This window comes from Pelodiscus sinensis, unplaced genomic scaffold (assembly GCF_049634645.1).
Source record: "Pelodiscus sinensis isolate JC-2024 unplaced genomic scaffold, ASM4963464v1 ctg105, whole genome shotgun sequence".
Lineage (NCBI taxonomy): Eukaryota > Metazoa > Chordata > Testudines > Trionychidae > Pelodiscus > Pelodiscus sinensis.
Window position 1 is genome coordinate 163,033 of NW_027465839.1, and position 21,664 is coordinate 184,696.

The following is a 21,664-nucleotide window of genomic DNA, read 5'->3' on the forward strand; positions in this document are numbered from 1 at the left end:
ACATGAAGGGAACAGAATAAGCTGAGGGTCTAGGAGTGATAGACCCCACCCCGAGGGGTCTGAGGCTGCCTGGCCCTGACTCCGGTACCCACGTCACGTCTGTGCTGGGCCGTACCTGGGAGAAGCGATAAACCTGCTCTATTCTACTGGCTGGCGGAGTCTGGTCTTGCCAGTGTTGTCTTCAAGTCGTCGAGTCTCGAGTCCCTAAAGTCGCTGTCGAGTCAAGTCCCAAGTCGAGTCTCAAGTCTTCATTTAAACACTGTCAAGTCACTTTTGTGCAAGCCGTCAACGTCGGCATTTTTGGACAATTTTTTCACCAAGTCGATTTAACGAAATTAGCACGTCTCCGGTCGAGTCTCAAGTCACAGACGATGAACCCGAGTCGAGTCTCGAGTTGAGTCACCTCAGCAACGTACGTCGGACTCGAGTTCAAGTCGTGGGACTCGAGTCGACAACGCTGGTTCTTGCTGCTATGGGGGGGCAGGATTGGGGGGATCCCTGACTGCGTATCACGCCGGCTCCCCGAGGCTGCCCCTGGTCTGCCCCGATGGTCATGACATCGCTGTCTCAGACACCGGCCCCTCTCCGGTCGCCCTGGCCTGCCCTGGCAAACCACGGAGACCGAGCGCCTTTGGCTGCCCCCTCTGCCCGGCCGCTCGGGGAGCTCCTGGCCTGTTGGGCACCCAAAGAAGACTTGAGCTGGGGTTCCCTAAAGCTCTGGCTGGGAAAACTAGGATTGGGCGACAGGGGAAGGATCACGGGATGGGCGGGCACTGGGGCACCAGGGCACCGGGCACTGGATGGGGCGGGCCATGGGACACCGGGCACTGGCCAGTGTGGACGGACAGGACCCTGGGCGGGACAGGCCCTGGCCGTGGGGACGTACCTGGCGCCGGGCGTCGTAGAGGTTCTGGGCGGCCATGGTGAGGGGCGTCTCGACCAGCGTGAGCAGGGTGAGGCGCCAGGACAGCCCCAGCATGAAGCCGTACAGCCCCAGCGCCTTCACCAGGCTGCGCAGGAAGATGTTGGCGTTGGCCGGCACCGAGCGGCTCATCATGGCCGTGTCCTTGGAGAGGCGCGAGGTCAGGTCCCCTGGGGGGGGGCACAGTGAGACATGGATCCGCCAGGAGAGGGGCCCCCAATTCCAGGGATGGAAGCCTGGGGTGGAAAAGGGGGGTGCCAGTGTGTCTGTGGAGGGGGAGCTGGGTGGCTGTGGGGCGAGGGGACGCCAGTGGCAGGGGAGGGGCACCAGGCGGGTGCTGGGGGGCGGGACCCACCTGTTTTGACCTGCTGGAAGAAGGCCAGGTCCTGGTGCACCAGGGAGGAGAAGAGCTGGCAGCGGGTGCGGATGTTGAGCCGGGACAGCGTGAGCATGAAGAGCCCCCCGCGGCAGCCGGCGGCCAGGGAGCTGGGGGGACAGACAGACAGACAGACAGACAGACAAACAGTTCATTCATCTGGCGGCCTAGCCAGGCGGCCCTTCCAAATTCACCCTCCATTGGGGTTAACTGCGCAGTCGCAGGCCTTTACAAATCACGTACATTTCACGGGCGCTGTGATCGTCGGGGCCCTGCGGGGAGGGGTCACAAGCTTACTAGGGGAGTTGGGCACCCAGCTCTGAAGGCAGCACAGAAGAACCACCCCAGGGCTGGGGCCCTTTGGAGAGCACAGTGGGGGGAGTGTCTCCCTGAGGTTAGAGGGGTCTCCCCAGGGCCGGGAGCAGTAGCGGGTGGGGGTGGGGTCTCCACAGGGTTGGGGGGCAGAAGCGGGTGGGGGTGGGGTCTCCCCAGGGCCAGTGGGGTCTCCCAGGATTGGTGGGCAGAAGCAGGTGGGGGTGGGGTCTCCCCAGGGGTGGGGGCAGAAGCGGGTGGGGTCTGCCCAGGGCCGGGGAGCTCACCTGCCGAAGGAGGCCAGGCACATGAGGCCGATGGCGGCGGTGAAGGCGTCGGATTGGTAGGTGCCCCCCAGGATGTCGATGACACGGCCCGTGTAGTAGGGGATGAAGGTCTCGCCTACCGAAGACACAGGCAGCATTGGGGGGGGCGTGTCCATGGAGAACAGGGCCCCCCCCATTACCCCACATCACACCCCTGGGCCTGCCCAGCCCCCAGTATGTCCCACCGGGCCGCTCCGGGCATCCTGCCCTGCGGTGTCCAGCCGGGGCCCCCCCCGCCCCACTCACCGATCACAGCGATAGCCAGGAAGACGAAGGCCCCGGACAGGACGGGCAGGTCGGGCCGGGACAGCCCCACGAGCCGGCGCAGGGTGGCCTTGGACTCCCGCTCTGTGTCCTCAGCCCCGGGCCCCCCAGCCCTGTGCCCCTGCCCCAGGGCCCCCCAGGTGAGCTGGGCCAGCCCCACCGCCCCGTAGCTCAGCAGCAGCCAGGCCCAGGGGCCGCCGGCCAGCAGGGCGGGGGGCAGGTCGGGCAGGGGCAGACGGCTCCGCAGGGAGAGGTACAGGGGGGGCAGCAGGCAAAGGGCAGCCAGGGCCCCGGGGGGGGACCGGCCGGGCTGATCCGGGGCCAGCAGCCCCCAGGCGCCCCAGAGCCCCAGGAGACGCACGGCGGCCTCCAGCCAGGCGGCCTCCAGCCCCAGGGGGGCCAGCGCGGGGACCCCCCAGCCCAGCAGGGCCAGCAGGGCCAGGTCGCAGAGCAGCAGGGCGCAGCCCAGACGCAGGGTGAGGGGCACCGGCATGGCAGCGGTGGGGCCTGCAGAGAGAAGGGGGGGCAGGTAATCTTGGGGGTCCTGCACTGACTGGTCCCCATGTCCCTCAGCCCCCCCCCCCATCCAGCCTGCCCCAATTCATCCCCACCCCTCTGCTCCCAACCCACCCCAGGGCTCCCCACAATCCAGCGCCTCGGCCGCACCCCCAGAGGCTGAGTGACCCCCACCCCGTATTCACAGCCCGGGCCCAACCTGCCCCCGATACCCTAAACAAAGGGGGGGGGGTTCCCTAGCAGGGTTCCCTGTAAGATTTCCCATCGGAGAGCGTGAGGTGTCTGCGCCCCAGCGCTGGGCCCCGTGCGTGATGGGGGGATCCCCTGCCCCCCCCAGTTACACACAGATACATCACCCGGCCTTACATTGGTGCGGGGGGGGGGGATGCTTGACCAGGGATAATTCACAAGGTGCGGGACCCTGTGCCCATCCCCCCCCCGAAAGCCTCCCAGCCGCCCCCCCGTTTCCCTCCCACCCAGCTTGCACCCCCCCCCATCTCCCTCCCATCTGTCTCCTTCTGTTCCTGCGCCCATGGGCTCCCCGGCCCTGCCCCCCAGCCTATGCCCCTTTGCCCCCACCTCGTCCCAGCGCCCCCTTCGTGCCAACCCCCGCACGCCCCTCCCCGCGGTGCCCCCAGCCCCACCCTGCGCTTCCAGCCCGGCCCGGCCCCCCCCGGGCCCAGTTACCCCTCCCGGCCCCCCCGGGCCCAGTTACCCCTCCCCGGACACCGATCCGCGCCCTCCCGCCCTGTGTCCCTCCCCACCGCGGGGGGGGGGGGGGGGGGTCGCACCCACAGGCGGGGCCAGCCCGGCCTCGCCCCCGCCCCCCAGGAAGCGGAGCGGAGCCCCCCGGCTCGGAGCCGCGGCCGGTTCCCAGGCCGGGAAACCCGGTCCCCGCCCTGGGCGCACGGGCGGGAGGGAGGGACACGGGGGGATCCAGGGAACATGGAACAAACCCCAATAAACTGCCCCCCAATCAGCCCCGCCCCCCAGCGCCGGCCCCCAATTGGGGCCCCTCTACCGCGCACTCCCCAGCCCCGGACCCCGCATCGGACCGCGGACCCCCGGCCCCTGCCCGGCCGGTACCTGCAGCTCCGGCTCGGCGCCTGCTCCCGCGCCCGGCGGCCGCTTTCGCTTTCGGGGGGATTCCCGGCCCGGCGGCGGCTGCCCCGGTGGCCGCCAGAGGGAGCCCGGCCTGCACCGGCAGCGGCTCCGGGCCCGGGACAGACCAGAGCGCCCGGCTCCGGCCCCCTCCCTCCTGCCTCAGTTTCCCCGAGCCTGGTGCATCCCAGCCCCCTACCCCTCTCCCTCAGTTTCCCCGAGTCTAATGCACGCTGGCCCCGAGCTCTGGCTCCCAGTCTTGTGCCCAGCGGCCCCCCAGCTCCTTCCCACATGTGTCCCAGCCCTCTGCCTCAGTTTCCCTGAGACTGGTGCACCCAGCCTTGCCTGGCCCCGAGCCTCAGCCCTCAGTTCTGCACCCAGCCTCCACCCGGCTCCTTCTCACACGGGTCCCAGCCCCCAGCCTCAGTTTCCCCCAGCCTGGTGGACCCCGTCCCCAACTCTCAGCTCTCCCCCCCCACAAATAAATTCCATGGAGCTGGAAACTGGAGTCCTCCCCACAACGGGAGGCACTATAGAGATCATCCATCCTCAAACGCCCCCCCCCCCATCTGTCCCTCCCCAGCACCTGGGCCCTGTGTCCCGTCCCAGGCATCCAGCCCAAAACTAAACAGGGCAAAGGCCAAATGTAATGTGGATAAGTGTAAAGTAATGCACATTGGAAAAAATAACCCCAGCTATACGTCCAGTATGATGGGGGCTAATTTAGCTACAACTAATCAGGAAAGAGATCTTGGCGTTATCGTGGATAGTTCTCTGAAAACTTCCACACAGAGTGCAGCGGCGGTCAAAAAAGGCAAATAGGATGCTAGGAATTATTAGGAAAGGGATAGAAAATAAGACCCAGAATATCTTACTGCCCCTATATAAAACTATGGCACGCCCACATCTGGAATACTGTGTACAGATGTGGTCTCCTCACCTCAAAAAAGATATTTTGGCCTTGGAAAGGGTTCAGAAAAGGGCAATTAAAATGATTAGGGGTTTGGAACGGGTCCCATATGAGGAGAGGTTAAAGCGACTGGGACTTTTCAGTTTAGAAAAGAGGAGACTGAGGGGGGATAGGATAGAGATCTATAAAATCATGAGTGGTGTGGAGAGGGTGAAAAAAGAAAAGTTAGTTACTTGTTCCCATAATATAAGGACTAGAGGACACCAAATGAAATTAATGGGTAGCAGGTTTAAAACGAATAAAAGAAAGTTCTTCTTCACACAGCGTGTTGTCAACCTGTGGAACTCCTTGCCAGAGGAGGCTGTGAAGGCTAGGACTATAATAGAGTTTAAAGAGAAGCTGGATAAATTCATGGAGATTAGGTCCATAAAAGGCTATTAGCCAGGGGATAAAATGGTGTCCTTGGCCTCTGTTTGTCAGAGGCTGGAGAGGGATGGCAGGAGACAAATCGCTTGATCATTGTCTTCGGTCCACCCCGTCTGGGGCACCTGGTGCTGGCCACTGTCGGCAGACAGGCTACTGGGCTAGATGGACCTTTGGTCTGACCCAGTCTGGACGCTCTCATGTTCTTATGTTCTCTCCCCACAAAAGAACCCCAATCCCCCAGGCAGGCTGGTCGGCCCCGTCAGAGCTGCTCCTGACAAACCTGAGTGACCCTGTCCTTGTATTCACAGTCCCAGGCCTCACCCCTGCCCCCCAGTCACTGACCCTTCTCTGGCCCTGCCCAGCCCCCGCCCCCAGGGGCACACCCAGCCATGGGGCGCCAAAGGCAGCCGCAGAGGCAACCAACACCCACTAGTCACCACCCCGGTAAACACGCCCAGGCCCTGGTAAGTGGCCGCTGTTGCAGACATTTTCCTTCTGCCTAGACGGTCTCAGGCCGCCTCCCATCCCTGCTCTGCTGTAAACCGGGCAGCCACCGCCAACTGCCCCAGAGCTGGCGCTGGCATCCCTGGAAGGCAGGGGGAGGGGCATGGCTGAATGGAAAAGCCCAGGCCCTGCTCCCCTTCCTGCACCCAAACTGCAGCCCAGACCCCGCACCCCTCCAGCACTATCATAGAAAACTGCAGCCTTCGACCACGGACCAGACACCCCGCCCCCCACCACCGCTAACCCAGCCCTGCCGTAGTGCAGACAAAACCTGGGCCAGGCGAGCCACCGGGACGTGTTCGCCAAGGACCCAGGCTGGCATTTCGTGTTTTAGCCCCAGTAGTGCCAGGTTGTTCCAGGGGCCTGGTCCTGGGCGAGGTGCCCGAGGGCCATGTCACCCCCAAAACATCGACAGCAGCACGTGGAACCCGATCCCACGGGAGTGCCCTGATTTCCCAGGCCTGGCAGCAGCCCGTGTGCGTGTTGGGGGATCCAGACGTTATGTGACACGGCAGGGAAATCCCCAGGTCAGCCTCAGGCCAGGCTGGGCAGCGCTGGGCGGCTCCGGTTACAGGGCAGTTTGGGGCGAGGAGGCGGCCGAATCTCCACAGGTTACAGACACCTGAGGGAGGGTGTCCCAGCGAGACTCCCACCCCAGCCCTGAAATTCAGCAGCCGCCGAATGGGGCTGAACACCCAAGGATCCCTGCAAGAGGCTGAGGCAGGAGTGAGGGGCACCGGCAGGACTGGGGGGCAGGGGCTGCAGGGTGGGAGTGAGGGGCACCGGCAGGACTGGGGGGGCAGAGGCTGGGGGGCAGGAGTGAGGGGCACTGGCAGGGCTGGAGGGGCAGGGGCTGTGGGGTGGGAGTGAGGGGCACCGGCAGGACTGGGGAGCAGGGAGTGAGGGGCCCTGGGAGGACAGGGGAGGCAGGGGCTGTGGGGCAGAAGTGAGGGGCACCAGCAGGGCTGAGGGTGCAGGGGCTGCGGGGTGGGAGTGAGGGGCAATGGCAGGGCTGTGGGGGCAGGGGCTGTGAGGCAGGAGTGGGGGGCGATGGCAGGGCTGGGGGGGCAGAGGCTGTGGGGCAGAAGTGAGGGGCGACGGCAGGGCTGGGGGGGCAGGGGCTGTGGGGCAGGAGTGAGGGGCGACAGTAGGGCTGGGGCTGTGGGGCAGGAGTGAGGGGCACTGGCAGGGCTGGAGGGGCAGAGGCTGGGGGGCAGGAGTGAGGGGCAATGGCAGGGCTGGGGGGCAGGGGCTGTGGGGCAGGAGTGAGGGGCAATGGCAGGGCTGGGGGGGCAGAGGCTGGGGGGCAGGAGTGAGGGGCACTGGCAGGGCTGGAGGGGCAGGGGCTGTGGGGCAGGAGTGAGGGGCGACAGTAGGGCTGGGGCTGTGGGGGCAGGAGTGAGGGGCGACGGCAGGGCTGGGGGAGCAGGTCCTACATTTCCGAAGTTGCATTAAACACCCCTGAATTTCTGTGGCTCCACCAAAGGCTCTTAAGTAAAGTAAGTTGTGATGGGAGAAGAGGGACGGGCCTTTCGTGGATTGGTGACTGGTTATAAGGCAGGAACCAAAGGGGAGGAATAAAGGGTCAGTTTTCCGAGTGGAGAGAGGTAGCTAGTGGGGTCCCCCAGGGTCTGTCCTGGGACCATCCTACTCAACCTATTTATAGATGAGCTGGAGAAAGGGGGAACCAGGGAGGTGTCCACACGTGCGGATGAAACCGAACTGCTCCAGCGAGTTCAGGCCAAAGCGGCCTGGGAGAGCGTCACAAAGATCTCTCCAAACTAAGTGATTGGGCAGCACAACAGCAAATGAAATGGAATGTGGATAAAAGTAAAGTAATTCCTAAAGGAAAACATCATCCCAACTGGACAGACAATATGATGGGGAGTAATTTGGCTACAACCGCTCCAGGGAGAGATCTTGGAGTCACTGTGGGTAGTTCTCTGAACACGTCCACGCCGTGTGTAGCCGCAGCAAAACAGCAAACAGGATGTTAGGAGTCATTAAAAAAGGGATAGAGAATAAGCCAGAGAATCTCTCATTGCCTCTGTATAATCACCAGGATGCCCCCAGCCTGAATCCTGCGCACAGACGGGGTCGCATCAGCTCCAAAACGCTCTCTTGGCCGTTGAAAAGGGTCAGAAAAGGGCAGCCGAGGGGCTTGGAACGGCCGCTCCATGCGGAGAGATTCTTAAGACTGGGACTTTGCAGTTTAGCAAAGCGCAGACGAAGGGGGGACGGGAGCGAGGTCTATAAAATCACGACGGGTGTGGAGAAAGCGAATGAGGAAAAGTTATTTATTTGTTCCCATAAGACAATGGAATGAAGAGGCAACAAGTTTAAATCAAACCAAAGGAAGTTTTTCTTCATGCAGCGCACGGTTAACCTGTGGAACTCCTCGCCAGAGGTTGTGAAGAGCAGGACTTTTAACAGGGCTCAATAAAGAGCTAGATAGATTCATGAATGTTAGGTCCATCCGTGGCCGTTAGCCAGGCTGGGCAAGGCTGGGGTCCCTGGCCTCTGTGGGTCAGGGGCTAGGAAAGGGTGACAGGGGAGGGGTCCCTAGGTGGTTCCCTGTTCTGTTCCCTCCCTCTGGGGCACTGGGCGCTGTGGGCAGACAGGACACGGGGCTGGACAGGCCATTGCTCTGACCCAGCCTGGCCGCTCGGATTTATTTTTCACAGCCAGACTCCCCTCCCCCTTGCAAGGCACCCCCGCTGACACCCAGAACTGCAGTATTCACCACGTCACTTTATCCTGCCACTCGCAGACACCGGTTTCCCTGCCCCCACCCTCTGCCCCTGCAGCCCTGAGTCTGGCTGGCCCCTGAGTGTGGTGCCGGCTCCGTGTCCCCTCACTGCTTGGCCTCGGCGTACTGGTGCAGCAGGCCACTGACGTCCGTCCGGCCCACCCGGATCCAGCCGTCCTCCTTCATGTGGTACACTGCGGGGGAGGGCAGCGTTAGGGGCAGCCAGAGGGATCCCCAGTCCCCAGCCCTGGGAGGGGGGCAGACCAGGATGGGGATGGAGCCCCGACACTGAAGCCGGCAGCACCAGGCCACGCACCAGCCCCCCAGAACCCCGAAAGAGCGGGGAGGGGACCCAGGTGTCCGGGATGGCCGCCCAGGCCCCCCCCAGCTGCCCCACTTACTGTTGACGACGCCCCCGGAGTAGGCGTCGCGGTGGGTGGCGTAGGCGATGGCACGGCGCCCCAGGTCATAGGCCTCCTCCACGCTGAGGTCGGGCCGGTACCCGCTGTCCATCACCCCGTAGGCGTAGGTGTTCCCGCTGCCCGTGGAGAACATGGGGCCCGAGAGGCGGGCGCCGTTGTCGTCCACGTAGTACAGGCCGGGGCCCTGCGGGGAGCCACAGTCAGGGGGCTACTGGGAGTGGGGGAGGACAGTGGGGTGGGGGGGTTGTGGGGCAAAGGCCGGTACCTTCTTGTCCCAGCCACAGATCATGCTGCCGACGGACAGCCCCATGCCCCGGTACTCGCACAGCATGTTGGCCAGCAGCTTGGAGGCCGCCGAGACGCTGATCCGCTCCTTGTTCCGCAGGGCGTACAACCTGGGGGGGGGGGGGGCTGGGATGAGCACATGGGACTCTCACAGCACCCCTAAAATCCCCTGCAACCCCAGACTGCCTGTACTTCAAATCCCTTGAACCCTCAAAATCCCCAGCACCCCCAAAATCCACCACCACACAAAATCCCTGCACCCCCAAACCTCCTGTGCCTCAAAATCTCCTGGACCCTCAAATCTCCAGCACCCCAAAATCCCCCACAACACAAAATCTCTTTACCTCAAAATACTCTGCACCCCCAAACCTCCTGTGCCTCAAATCCCCAACACCCCAAAATCCTCTGCACCTCTTATGCCTCAAAATTCCCTGCGTCCTCAAATCCCTGCACCCCAAAATCCCCTATACCCATGAGAACTCCCTGCCCCTGTAACACTCGTCTAGCCCCTCTCGAACCCCAAATTTCCTCTGCACCCCAGTCCCTCTGTCCACCAAACCCCAAGGCCCCTGCACCCCCTTCTCCCACCCGAACAGCCTCCCCCCATCCCTGCCCCCAGCAGCTCCCAATACTCTGAACCCCCCACTCTGTGAGCACAGCGAGCGGGGCACCTGCAGTACTTGGCGAGGAGGCGCTCCCAGTACTGGCAGTCGGCGGCGCTGCCCGACATGGTGCCCAGCAGGTAGGGGTTGATCTCGATCACCTTGTTGAACTGCAGGGTGGCTGCGGGGCAGAGGGGCGGGGGTGTTACAGGGGGCCTGCTGCAGAGACCCCAGCATCCAGGACTCTGGAGGGGCAGGAGGTGGGTGGTTCTCTTTGGGCCCCCACAGCTGGGCACAATGCAAGTGGAGGCTTGGGGGGTATCGGAGGAATTAAATAAAGAACCCCTTAGGGCATGGGGGCAGAGCGTGAGGGCTGCCAGATAACACTCCCTCTATTTTTTTTCTCCACTTGTATGTGGAATAAATTTTATTCTGTGCACCAAGATATGTGCACCACCAGTAGAAACACCTACTTCCAGGTAGTGTAGGTGGGGGACAGGGGGCGTTGATGGGCTGAGGGAACATTGTGGGGCATGGGGATCCCGGAGGGTGCACAGGCAGAGGGGCTGCAAGCGCAGAGGGGTGTGTGGGAAGGTTGGGGGTGCAGAAAAGACACCGAGACCCTGGGGGTGACAAGATGGCGAGACACAAGGCCACGTGGCTGGCAAGGCCTGGATCTGAGGCTGCCCAGTCCGTGCGCAGGGTAACCCCACCAGCCCGAGAGGAACAGGGGAGGGGCCATGGTCTCACAGATGTATTTGCCGGCCGACGCCCGCGAGTCGGTGGCCACGACCACGCCGTGCTGGAACTTGAAGGCCAGGGTGGTGGTGCCGTGGGCCAGCTCGATCCGCACCTGGTCCCGGCCCCCCTCGGAGTAGGTCTGCAGGAACTGGGCTGGCTGGGGGTGAGGGCACAGGAGGGTGGTCAGGGAGGGGCTCCCAGTGCCAGGCCTTGGCCCTGTCCTCCCCCACCCTCATGGGCCTGCCAATTCCCGAGTCCCCATGGCACCCGTCTCTGACCCGTTTCCTCCCCCACTCCCCCGTGTCCCCATATGGCACCGACCCCCACGGTTCTGCCCCCCCCTGCCCAGGGCACCGCGCACTGACCTGCCCCCCACCCCCGCATGGCAGTGACTTTACCCCCCCCACACTGACCTGCTCCCCCCTGGGCAGCGCCAGCTCGGGCGCCCGCAGGCCGAAGCTGTAGTGAGCGGGTCCCGGGGGCGCAGCGGCGGCTGCGGGGGGCGCCCAGTCCCAGCCCCCCCGGGGGGGCCCGCACAGCTCGACCAGCGCCATCCGCCTGCCCGCGCCTCCCGCCCGGCTCTGAGCGCCCGCGCCGGGGGAAGAGAAACCGAAAGCGGCGGCGGGGGAGGGAACTTCCCGCCCGGCCCGACTAAGAGACGGGCGCGCTGGAGAGGGGCGCACAGGAGGAGGAGGAGAGCTGAGGGTGCAGGAGAGCCCTGAGGGTCGGGGAAATGGGGTGGGAGGGCGGAGAGCGCCGGGGGACGCAATGGGGAGAGGGATCTGGGGTTTCCTGGGGAGGGGGCGCACGGAGAGCGCACTGGGGAGGAAGGGGGGCTGAGAGCGCAGGGGAGCGCACTTGGGGAAAGGAATCTGGAGGTCCCTGTGAGGGCGCGCGCGGAGAGCGCACAGGAGGCGCACGGGCGGGGGGTCTGAGAGCGCAGGGAGATCCTGGGGGGGGGGGGAGCGCACGCAGGAGAGGGGGACTGAACGCAGGGAGCGTACTTGGGGAGAGGGACCTGGGGTTTCCTGGGGAGGGGGCGCACTGGGGAGGAAGGGGGGCTGAGAACGCAGGGGAGCGCACTTGGGGAGAGGGATCTGGAGGTCCCTGCGAGGGCGCGCGGAGAGCGCACAGGAGGCGCACGGCGGGAGGGGGGGGAGAGCTGAGAGCACGGGGGTGTCCTGGGGAGGGGCCGCACTAGGGAGGAAGCTGCCCTTGGGGAAGAGGAACAGCTGGGCTCAGAGGGGCGCAGCGGTGCCAGCCGGCTCCGGAGCCCAGGGGCGCATGGAGAAGGGCCGAGGGCGCAGCCTGGGGACCGGGGCGGGCGCAGGAAACCTGGGGGGGCGGCACATGGGGAGTCCCGGGAGAGGGGCGCTGGGGGAGGCGGGGAAATGGGGCACTGAAGGGCGCCGGGGGGGGAGGGGCGTGCACCAGCGTCACAACCAGCACGGGCAGCTCCGAGCCCCGCGCCTCCCGCTGCTCCGGCGCTGGGCGCACCCCCGGGGCGGGGCGGGGCAGCGCTAACGTGCGACAGCCCGATCTGCCCGGCCACTGCTGACGCGTCTCCCCCCGCCCCGCCCCCGCTCGGGTAGTGACTCCGCCCTCTCTCGGACACTGCTCCAGGGCGTGCGCAGCTCCCCCCCTTCTCTTTGTTCCCAGCCTGGGGGGACGCAGCTCAGACTGAGCCGAGTGGCAGCGTTGGCGCTGTGGGTCCCCCTCCGGGGTGCGTGGGGAGGGAGGGACACAGAGCAGCTCCCACGGGGGTCCTGGCCCCAGGAGGTCTGGGGGGCCCCGCTGCTGGGGGGGCAGAGCCCCAGGATCACACAGGAAACACATGACAGAACTGACATGCTTTATTACACACAAGGCAAACACCAGTAGCCACACGTGCCCCCCCCATGATTCCCCCCTTGCCACACGTGCCCCCCCCACACTCCCAACCGGCACAGCCCCCTGTGGGGAGGGCCCCACTCTCTGCAGCACGGCGGGTGCGGAGCTGGGCTTCGTCCAGAGACAAACACACACACTGGGTGCAGCCTCTCAGCCTGTGTCCTCTGCCCGCTCCGGGGGGTGGAGCCACGTCTGGGGGGCTCTGAGACCCCCCAACTCTGCAGAGGGACCGCACCTGCAGGAGGAGCCGAGATCCCGGAGATGGGGCAGCCTCAGGCCCCCCCGTCGTCCCCAGAGCCGCCCCCCTCGGCCCCGTTGAGCTGGGTCTGCAGCAAGCGCCAGTAGCAGCCGCGCCGGGCCAGCAGCTCCGCGTGGGTCCCCTGCTCCCGGACCTGCCCGGCCTCCAGCACCACGATGCGGTCGGCTCGCTCCACCGCGCTCAGCCGATGGGCGATGAGCAGCACCGAGCGCCCGGCCCGGCCCCCGTACACCTCGCGCTCCACCTGCCGGGACAGGACCGGGTCACCGCCGGCCGGGGGGGGCCTCTCCCGCCTCCCCCCACCCGACGGGCCACGAGCAGCACCGAGCGCCCGGCCCGGCCCCCGTACACCTCGCGCTCCACCTGCCGGGACAGGACCGGGTCACCGCCGGCCGGGGGGGCCTCTCCCGCCTCCCCCCACCCGATGGGCGATGAGCAGCACCGAGCACCCGGCCCGGCCCCCGTACACCTCGCGCTCCACCTGCCGGGACAGGACCGGGTCACCGCCGGCCAGGGGGGGGCCTCTCTCCCACCTCCCCCCACCCGACGGGCCACGAGCAGCACCGAGCACCCGGCCCCCGTACACCTCGCGCTCCACCTGCCGGGACAGGACCGGGTCACCGCCGGCCGGGGGGGCCTCTCTCCCGCCTCCCCCCACCCGACGGGCGATGAGCAGCACCGAGCGCCCGGCCCCCGTACACCTCGCGCTCCACCTGCCGGGACAGGACCGGGTCACCGCCGGCCGGGGGGGCCTCTCTCCCGCCTCCCCCCACCCGATGGGCGATGAGCAGCACCGAGCGCCCGGCCCGGCCCCCGTACACCTCGCGCTCCACCTGCCGGGACAGGACCGGGTCACCGCCGGCCGGGGGGGCCTCTCCCGCCTCCCCCCACCCGACGGGCCACGAGCAGCACCGAGCACCCGGCCCGGGCCTCGTACACCTCGCGCTCCACCTGCCGGGACAGGACCGGGTCACCGCCGGCTGGGGGGGCCTCTCTCCCGCCTCCCCCCACCCGATGGGCCATGAGCAGCACCGAGCGCCCGGCCCGGGCCTCGTACACCTCGCGCTCCACCTGCCGGGACAGGACCGGGTCACCGCCGGCCGGGGGGGCCTCTCTCCCGCCTCCCCCCACCCGATGGGCGATGAGCAGCACCGAGCACCCGGCCCCCGCACACCTCGCGCTCCACCTGCCGGGACAGGACCGGGTCACCGCCGGCCGGGGGGGCCTCTCCCGCCTCCCCCCACCCGACGGGCCACGAGCAGCACCGAGCACCCGGCCCGGGCCTCGTACACCTCGCGCTCCACCTGCCGGGACAGGACCGGGTCACCGCCGGCCGGGGGGGCCTCTCTCCCGCCTCCCCCCACCCGATGGGCGATGAGCAGCACCGAGCACCCGGCCCCCGCACACCTCGCGCTCCACCTGCCGGGACAGGACCGGGTCACCGCCGGCCGGGGGGGCCTCTCCCGCCTCCCCCCACCCGACGGGCCACGAGCAGCACCGAGCACCCGGCCCGGCCCCCGTACACCTCGCGCTCCACCTGCCGGGACAGGACCGGGTCACCGCCGGCTGGGGGGGGGGGCTCTCTCCCGCCTCCCCCCACCCGATGGGCGATGAGCAGCACCGAGCGCCCGGCCCGGGCCTTGTACACCTCGCGCTCCACCTGCCGGGACACGGACCCGTTCACTGACGGCCGGGGGGGCCTCTCCCACCTCCCCCCACCCGACGGGCCATGAGCAGCACCGAGCACCCGGCCCCCATACACCTCACGCTCCCCCTGCTGGGACACGGTCCGGGTCACTGCCGGCCAGGGGGTGGGGGTGCTCATTCCTGCCCCTGTCCCCCCCAGCCCTGCCAGTGCCCTATTCCCGCCCCGCAGCCCTGCCAGTGCACCTCACTCCCGCCCCGCAGGCCCTGTCCCTGAGCCCTGCTGCTGCCCTTTGCTCCTGCCCCCGGCCCCCCCAGCGCCCCTCACTCCCGCCCCACAGCCCCCCATGTCACTCACCCACAGCTGACTCTCCGTGTCCAAGGCGCTGGTGGCATCGTCCAGGATCAGCACTTTGGGGTCTCGGAGCAGGGCTCGGGCGATGGCCACCCCCTGCCTCTGCCCCCCCGAGATCTGCCCCCCCGTCTCCCCGACGTCTGTGGGGAGAGCAGAGGTCAGTGCCCTGTATGAGGTGTAAGATGCTCCCCCCCCACACACATGGCTGGGGACTCTGGGATCCTGGGGGGTTAAGATCCCAGGGGGTTCAGGGCCCAGGGGAAGCCGGGGGTGGGGGCGGTACCTGTGTCATAGCCCTGGCTCAGCTGAGCAACAATGGGGTGGGGAATCAGGATATTGGGGTGCTGGGAAAGGGGTATAGGAGTCCCAGGGGGTTTGGGAGCCCAGAGGGTTCAAATCCCAGGGCATTCAGGGATCCCAGGGCATTCGGGGGCCTCAAGGAGAGCTAGGGGGTGGTACCTATGTCTTAGCCCTGGCTCAGCCAAGCAACAATGGGGTGGGGGTCAGGATATTGGGGTGCTGGGGGGGAAGGGTATAGGAGCCCCAGGGGTTCAGGAGCATGGGGGGGTTAAGATCCCCGGGGATTTGGGGCCCAGGGGGTGCGGTACCTGTGGCATAGCCCTGGCTCATCCGGGTGACAATGAGGTGAGGGGGTCAGGATATTGGGGTGCTGGGGGATGGGTACAGAAGTCCCAGGAGCTTTGGGGGTCCCAGAGGGAGAGGTACCTGTGTCGTAGCCCTGGCTCAGCCGGGTGTCAATGGGGTGGGGGCTCAGTATACTGGGGTGCTGGGGGAGGGGTACAGGAGTCCCAGGGGGTTCAGGCCCCAGGTGGAGCTGGGGGGGGGCGGTACCTGTGTCGTAGCCCTGGCTCAACCGGTCGATGAAGCCATGGGCATTGGCGCGCCTGGCGGCCCCCATCACCTCCTGGCGGCTGCATTCCCCCAGCCCGTAGGCGATGTTCTCGTGCAACGAGCGTGCGAACAGCACCGGCCTCTGGCTCACCAGCGCCACCTGGGGGGGGACTGGGGGCTGAGAACTCACAGGCTCACTGCACCCAATGGGGCGCACACAGGGGCTGGGGGGACCAGGGTGGAGCTGGCTGGAGAAGCCCCCCGTCCCAAGAGGGCCCTGATGCCAGGGGCGTCCCCTCCACAGCATCTGGGATCCTGCCCCACATGGGGCAAGGGACGGGGGTGGTGGGGGGGGGGAGACATGATTCCCCTAATATAATAAAAGTGTAAGATCCCTGTGGCGGGAAAAGCACCTCAGCAGCCCAACACTGGCACTGAATTTCAGAGGGGAAATCCACAGAAATTAAAGGGCACAGTGACAAAAGTAAAATCCCTGCAAGCTGCATGGACACTTCTCAAAGGTGCCGTAATAGAAGCCCCTCTTCAATGTACACCCCAAATTAAAACACAGCCGGAGAACCAGAGACCTGCCGCCCCGGCTTAACCACCCAGTGAAAGAAGCAGCGAGAGAGAGAAAAGTCATTGCTGAGAAACTAAATGAATTCTCAGCGCCCCTGAATCAGTTCCTGGGCCGCCCACCACCTCAATCCTGCGCACAGACGTGACCACCTCCGCTCCAAAACGCTCTCCTCTGAACGTTTTCCAGGGCCAAAAGGGCAACTAAAATGACAAGGGGCTTGGAACGGGTCCCATGTGAAGGGAGATTTCAAAGACGGGGACTTTGCAGCTTAGAAAAGCGCAGACTAAGGGAGATAGGAGAGAGGTCTATAAAATCATGAGTGGTTAGAGAGAGGGAATAAGGAAAAGTTATTTACTTCTTCCCATCACACAAGAACTAGGGGTCACCAAATGAAATGACTAGGCAGCAGGTTTAAAACAATCCAAAAGAAGTTCTTCTTCACACAGCACACAGTTAACCTGTGGAACTCCTCGCCAGAGGATGTGGTGAAGACCAGGACTTTAGCAGGACTCAATAAAGAGCTAGATAGATGCATGGAGGTTAGGTCCATCTGTGGCCGTTAGCCAGGCTGGTGTCCCTGGCCTGTGTGTGTCAGAGGCTGGCAATGGGCGACAGGGGAGGACTCCCTGTTCTGTTCACCCCTCTGGGGCACTGGGCGCTGTGGGCCGACAGGACACGGGGCTGGACGGGCCTTTGCTCTGACCCAGCCCCGCCGCACTTATGTTCTCATGATGCCTGAGTCTGGAAGAGGCAGCAGGAGAGGGGCACAGGGGCTACCTTGTGCAGGGAGTGATACAGGGAGGGGTTTACCCAGCAGTGCAGGTAGCGACAAGGGAGAGACGCAGCGGAGAGGGGGAGGGGCTTACCTGGCAATGCAGGTACTGATGTGAGGGAGGGGCAATGGCGGAGGGGCTTACCTGGCAGTGCAGGTAGCAATACGGGGGAGAGGCAATAGGGAGGGGGAGGGGCTTACCTGGCAGTGCAGGTACTGATGTGGGGGGAGGGGCAGTGGGGGAGGGGCTTACCTGGCGGTGCAGGTACTGATGTGGGGGAGGGGCAGAGGGGGAGGGGCTTACCTGGCGGTGCAGGTAGCGGTGCGGGGAAGGGGCAGTGGGGGAGGGGCTTACCTGGTGGTGCAGGTACTGATGTGGGGGAGGGGCAGAGGGGGAGGGGCTTACCTGGCGGTGCAGGTAGCGGTGTGGGGAAGGGGCAGTGGGGGAGGGGCTTACCTGGCGGTGCAGGTACTGATGTGGGGGAGGGGCAGAGGGGGAGGGGCTTACCTGGCGGTGCAGGTAGCGGTGCGGGGAAGGGGCTTACCTGGCGGTGCAGGTACTGATGTGGGGGAGGGGCAGAGGGGGAGGGGCTTACCTGGCGGTGCAGGTAGCGGTGCGGGGAAGGAGCAGAGGGGGAGGGGCTTACCTGGCAGTGCAGGTAGCGGTGCGGGGAAGGGGCAGTGGGGGAGGGGCTTACCTGGTGGTGCAGGTACTGATGTGGGGGAGGGGCAGAGGGGGAGGGGCTTACCCGGCGGTGCAGGTACTGATGTGGGGGAGGGGCAGAGGGGGAGGGGCTTACCTGGCGGTGCAGGTACTGATGTGGGGGAGGGGCAGAGGGGGAGGGGCTTACCTGGCGGTGCAGGTACTGATGTGGGGGAGGGGCAGAGGGGGAGGGGCTTACCTGGCGGTGCAGGTACTGATGCTCGTACTCCCGCAGGTCCCGCCCGTCCAGCAGCAGGCGCCCGCGCTGGGGCTCGTAGAACCGCTCCAGCAGGGCCACCAGCGCCGACTTCCCCGCGCCCGACGGGCCCACCAGCGCCGTCACCTCCCCGGGGCGCAGCTCCAGCGACACCCCCTGGGCGGGAGGGGGGGGGGGTCAGACACCAAGAAACCCTCCCCCAGCCCTGAGCCCTCCGGCTCCCCTCCCCCATGGCCCTGCCCTCACACCCCCCCCTCTCCTGCCCACCCCTGCCCTGGATCTGCCTCTTCAGCCCCCCGAATCCCCCGGCCCCAGTCTCTGCCCCCCCCAGTACCTTGAGCGCGGGGGCGTCGTCCCGGCCGGGGTAGGTGAACCAGACGTCCTGCACCTGCAGGTGCCCGCGCAGGTCGGGGGGGGCCAGCGTCCCGGGGGGGCTGATCTGGGGCGTCCGCTCCATGTACTCAAAGATCTTCTCCGAGGAGCCCACGGCCTTCCGCACGCTGGGGTACACGGACAGCAGCACCTGGGGGGGATGGACGGGGTGAGCTCCCCCATAGTGGCCTCCCCTTCTGCCCAGCCACTTTCAATCGCTGGGACAGTGGGGGGCAGGGATTGGGGGTGCCCCCCATAGCTCCTCCCCCGGCACAGGGACCCCCACTCACCTCCACGGCGGTGGTAAACTGCATTTCGTAGAGGACGAAGGTCACCAGGTCCCCGGTGCTGACGCCCCCGGCGGTCACCAGCCGCCCCCCGTAGTACAGGATCCCCACCTTCAGCGCCAGCCCCGACAGCTGGGGGGCACAGAGCATTAGTGGGGGCTCTGCCCTCCCCTCCGGGGGGACCCACACTAGGGGGGCAGGGAGCTGATTGTGGCTGGCAGGCCCTGCCCTGGCCCCCTCTGCCACCTCCCCACCCCCAGGGATACCCCCTCTCCCCCCAGATCCCTCTCCTGTCAGACCTTGGGCAAACACCCCCTGCTCCCTGCCCCATGGGATACCAGGCTCTGCCACCCCACACACACTCCCTGCTCCCCTGCCCCCTTGGTACAATCTCCCAGCACCATCCCTATGGCCTGCAGCCCTGGGGTCCTCTGTTGCCGTGACACCCATTGCCTGGTTACCATGGCGCCCCTTCCCCCCTGCCATGGAACTTCCTGCCCCATTGTCCTGGGGTCCTCTGTTGCCATGACACCCTCTGCCCGGTTACCATGGCGTCCCCTCCCTGCTGCCATGGAACCTCCTGCCCCGTTGCCCTGGGGTCCTCTGTTGCCGTGACACCCAACGCCTGGTTACCATGGCGTCCCCTCCCTGCTGCCATGGAACCTCCTGCCCTGTTGCCCTGGGGTCCTCTGTTGCCATGACACCCTCTGCCCAGTTACCATGGCGTCCCCTCCCTGCTGCCATGGAACCTCCTGCCCCGTTGCCGTGGCGCCCCCTTACACTGTTGGTCCACATGGAGGCGGCGTAGGCGGCGGCTTCCCCCTGGTTGAGCCGGTAGGTGTCCTGCAGCCGCTGGGCGTAGCGCCGGGCCGCCCCCTCCTCGTTGGCGAAGCTGCGCACGGTGGCCATGGCCTGGAAGGTCTCCACCGCCACCTCGTTGGCCTTGGCCAGCGACTCCTGCACCCGCTGCGCCAGGCTCTGGGGGGGAGGGGGGATGAGTGGGGGGCCTCCGGGCACCCCTCTACCTCAGCATCCCTTCCCGCCCGGGGCACAGCCGCATCCCACGAGAAACACCCCCTGGACACCTCCCCACTGACAGTCCTGGGGGGAGACCCGCCTGTGGCTCCCGGGTGCCATGGGCCCTGAGGGGTGGAGCAGGGGGGTCATGGAAGTGGGGGGGAGACAGTGGGGCGTGGGGAAGGGTGGAACCTGGTGGAATTTCCTGGTGCACTTGGGCACCAGCAGAATGTGGGGCAGGGTGGGGTGTAGGTGGGGGCTGAGTAGGGTGGGGCGGTGGAGGGCAGGTTGTGGGGCAGGAGGGCTGAGCAGGGTGGGACAGGTTATGGGGCAGGGTGGAGGGTAGAGCGAGGGGCAGGTTGTGGGGCGGGGGGCTGGGCGGGGCAGGGGCCATACCTGGTGGAGTTTCCCGGAGAGCTTGGGCACCAGCAGGATGAGGGGCAGCCCCACGGCGGTGAAGAGCGCCAGGTGCGGCGACACCCGCACCATGAGGCCGAAGAGGAAGACTCCCCGCACCCCGTACCACATCAGCAGGCTCAGCTTCTCGCTCAGCGCCTCGCTCATGGCCTCCGTGTCGGCCGTCACCCGCGACGTGATGTCCCCTGAGGGGGGGGAGATCCTGGATGGATTCCACAGTGACCCCCCCCCCCCCCCCCCCCCCCGTCTGCAGCCAGAGGGACTCTCAGCCGGCTGGCCTGGACTTAGTCTGCTCCCTCCATGCTTCCCCCAGCCCAGCCTGCCCTTCCCCCCGCCACACCCCCCAGGTACCCCTCTTCCTTTCTTCACCCCAGCCCGGGCCTGCACCCACCCACCCCTCCCTCTTCTGTGGTGTGTCCGTCCATCCCTGCCCACGTGTCTAAGGCCAGGCATGTATGGGGGGGGGGCGGTCCTAGGGAGGAATTTGGGAACATGTGGCAATGGGCTACACGTTGGGGGGCAGGCCTGGGAGGGGTGGGGAATCTATGGGGTGATGGGGTGGGGGATCTATGGGGTCTGTGTCCCATTACTGGTGCGGTTGGCACAGAAGGTGCTGTCCTGGCACAGGACAGAGAGTTTGGGGTGAGGGGCGCCCCAGGGCAGTGCATTGGGGGGGCTGTGGGATGGCTGTGGGGCAGGGTTCCTACCGGTGCGGCTGGCGTGGAAGAAGGCGATCTCCTGGCGCAGGACGGAGCTGAAGACCTGGCTCTGGATGCGTGTGTGGATCCGGTTCATGGTGCCGTTATAGAGAAAGTCGCACACAAATTCCGTCACCGCGCTGGGGGGGGTGGGAGGGGAACAGATCTGTGTTAGGACTACTGCCTCCCCGAACACAGCCACAGTCCCCCAGAACTGCCCCCCAACTCCCCTCCCCGAACACGGCCACAGTCCCCCAGAACTGCCCCCCAACTCCCCTCCCCGAACACGGCCACAGTCCCCCAGAACTGCCCCCCAACTCCCCTCCCCGAACACGGCCACAGTCCCGCAGAACTGCCCCCCAACTCCCCTCCCCGAACACGGCCACAGTCCCCCAGAACTGCCCCCCAACTCCCCTCCCCGAACACGGCCACAGTCCCCCAGAACTGCCCCCCAACTCCCGTCCCCGAACACAGCCACAGTCCCCCCAGAACTGCCCCCCAACTCCCCTCCCCAAACACGGCCACAGTCCCCCCAGACCAGCCTCTAAATTCCTGCAGGGATCTTGCTCTACTGATCCCCTCACCCCCCAACCCCACCTCCCCTTCTCCTCATGTTCCGTACCCACTGACCCCCCCCCCTGGCCCCACCTGCCGATGGTGATGAGGGACATGGCCCAGATGGCCCGGACGAAGGCCGAGGGGTCGTCCTCGCTCACAATCCAGTCAGTCATGCGCCCCGTGTAGAAGGGAATCGCCATCTCCCCTGCAACCCGACAGGACAAGGGTCAGGATGCCTGGGCTCGCCAGGAGGGGAGTGGGGGCCAGTGGTCAGAGCAGGGGGGGCTGGGAGCCAGGACTCCTGGGTTCTCCCTGGCTCTGGGAGGGGAGTGGGGGCCAGTGGTCAGAGATGGGGGGGGCTGGGAGCCAGGACTCCTGGGTTCTCCCTGGCTCTGGGAGGGGAGTGGGGGCTGGTGGGTCAGAGCAGGGGACTAAGAGCCAGGACTCCTGGGTTCTCCCTGGCTCTGGGAGGGGAGTGGGGGCCAGTGGTCAGAGCAGGGGGGGCTGGGAGCCAGGACTCGTGGGGTCTCCCTGGCTCTGGGAGGGCAGTGGGGGCTAGTGGTTAGAGTCAGGTGCGGCTACCTGGA

At 66.2% G+C, this 21,664-nt stretch overlaps 2 protein-coding genes across 2 annotated transcripts in view; both read right to left on the reverse strand.

Annotated features, from left to right (window-relative positions):
• LOC142823562 (uncharacterized) overlaps positions 1 to 21,664 on the reverse strand; it is a 28,872-nt gene that overhangs the window by 5,450 nt on the left and 1,758 nt on the right. The window contains exons 2-17 of the mRNA XM_075914789.1: positions 21,168 to 21,282; positions 20,529 to 20,659; positions 19,801 to 20,006; positions 19,168 to 19,365; positions 18,391 to 18,519; positions 18,063 to 18,251; positions 17,711 to 17,884; positions 15,457 to 15,616; positions 14,608 to 14,744; positions 12,625 to 12,849; positions 11,315 to 11,406; positions 3,803 to 4,020; positions 2,183 to 2,707; positions 1,898 to 2,012; positions 1,278 to 1,408; positions 887 to 1,092 (exon numbers count right to left, since the gene is read on the reverse strand). Coding sequence (XP_075770904.1) covers positions 887 to 1,092; positions 1,278 to 1,408; positions 1,898 to 2,012; positions 2,183 to 2,707; positions 3,803 to 4,020; positions 11,315 to 11,406; positions 12,625 to 12,849; positions 14,608 to 14,744; positions 15,457 to 15,616; positions 17,711 to 17,884; positions 18,063 to 18,251; positions 18,391 to 18,519; positions 19,168 to 19,365; positions 19,801 to 20,006; positions 20,529 to 20,659; positions 21,168 to 21,282 — 2,951 coding nt within the window. The remainder of the gene's footprint in view (positions 1 to 886; positions 1,093 to 1,277; positions 1,409 to 1,897; positions 2,013 to 2,182; positions 2,708 to 3,802; positions 4,021 to 11,314; positions 11,407 to 12,624; positions 12,850 to 14,607; positions 14,745 to 15,456; positions 15,617 to 17,710; positions 17,885 to 18,062; positions 18,252 to 18,390; positions 18,520 to 19,167; positions 19,366 to 19,800; positions 20,007 to 20,528; positions 20,660 to 21,167; positions 21,283 to 21,664) is intronic.
• Positions 7,917 to 11,121, reverse strand: PSMB8 (proteasome 20S subunit beta 8). The gene is made up of 6 exons (XM_075914814.1): positions 10,870 to 11,121; positions 10,466 to 10,613; positions 9,785 to 9,896; positions 9,094 to 9,223; positions 8,808 to 9,012; positions 7,917 to 8,600 (listed from the first exon to the last, which is right to left on the reverse strand). The coding sequence occupies exons 1-6, from the start codon at positions 11,008 to 11,010 to the stop codon at positions 8,512 to 8,514; spliced, it is 825 nt and encodes a 274-aa protein (XP_075770929.1). The 5' UTR covers positions 11,011 to 11,121; the 3' UTR covers positions 7,917 to 8,511.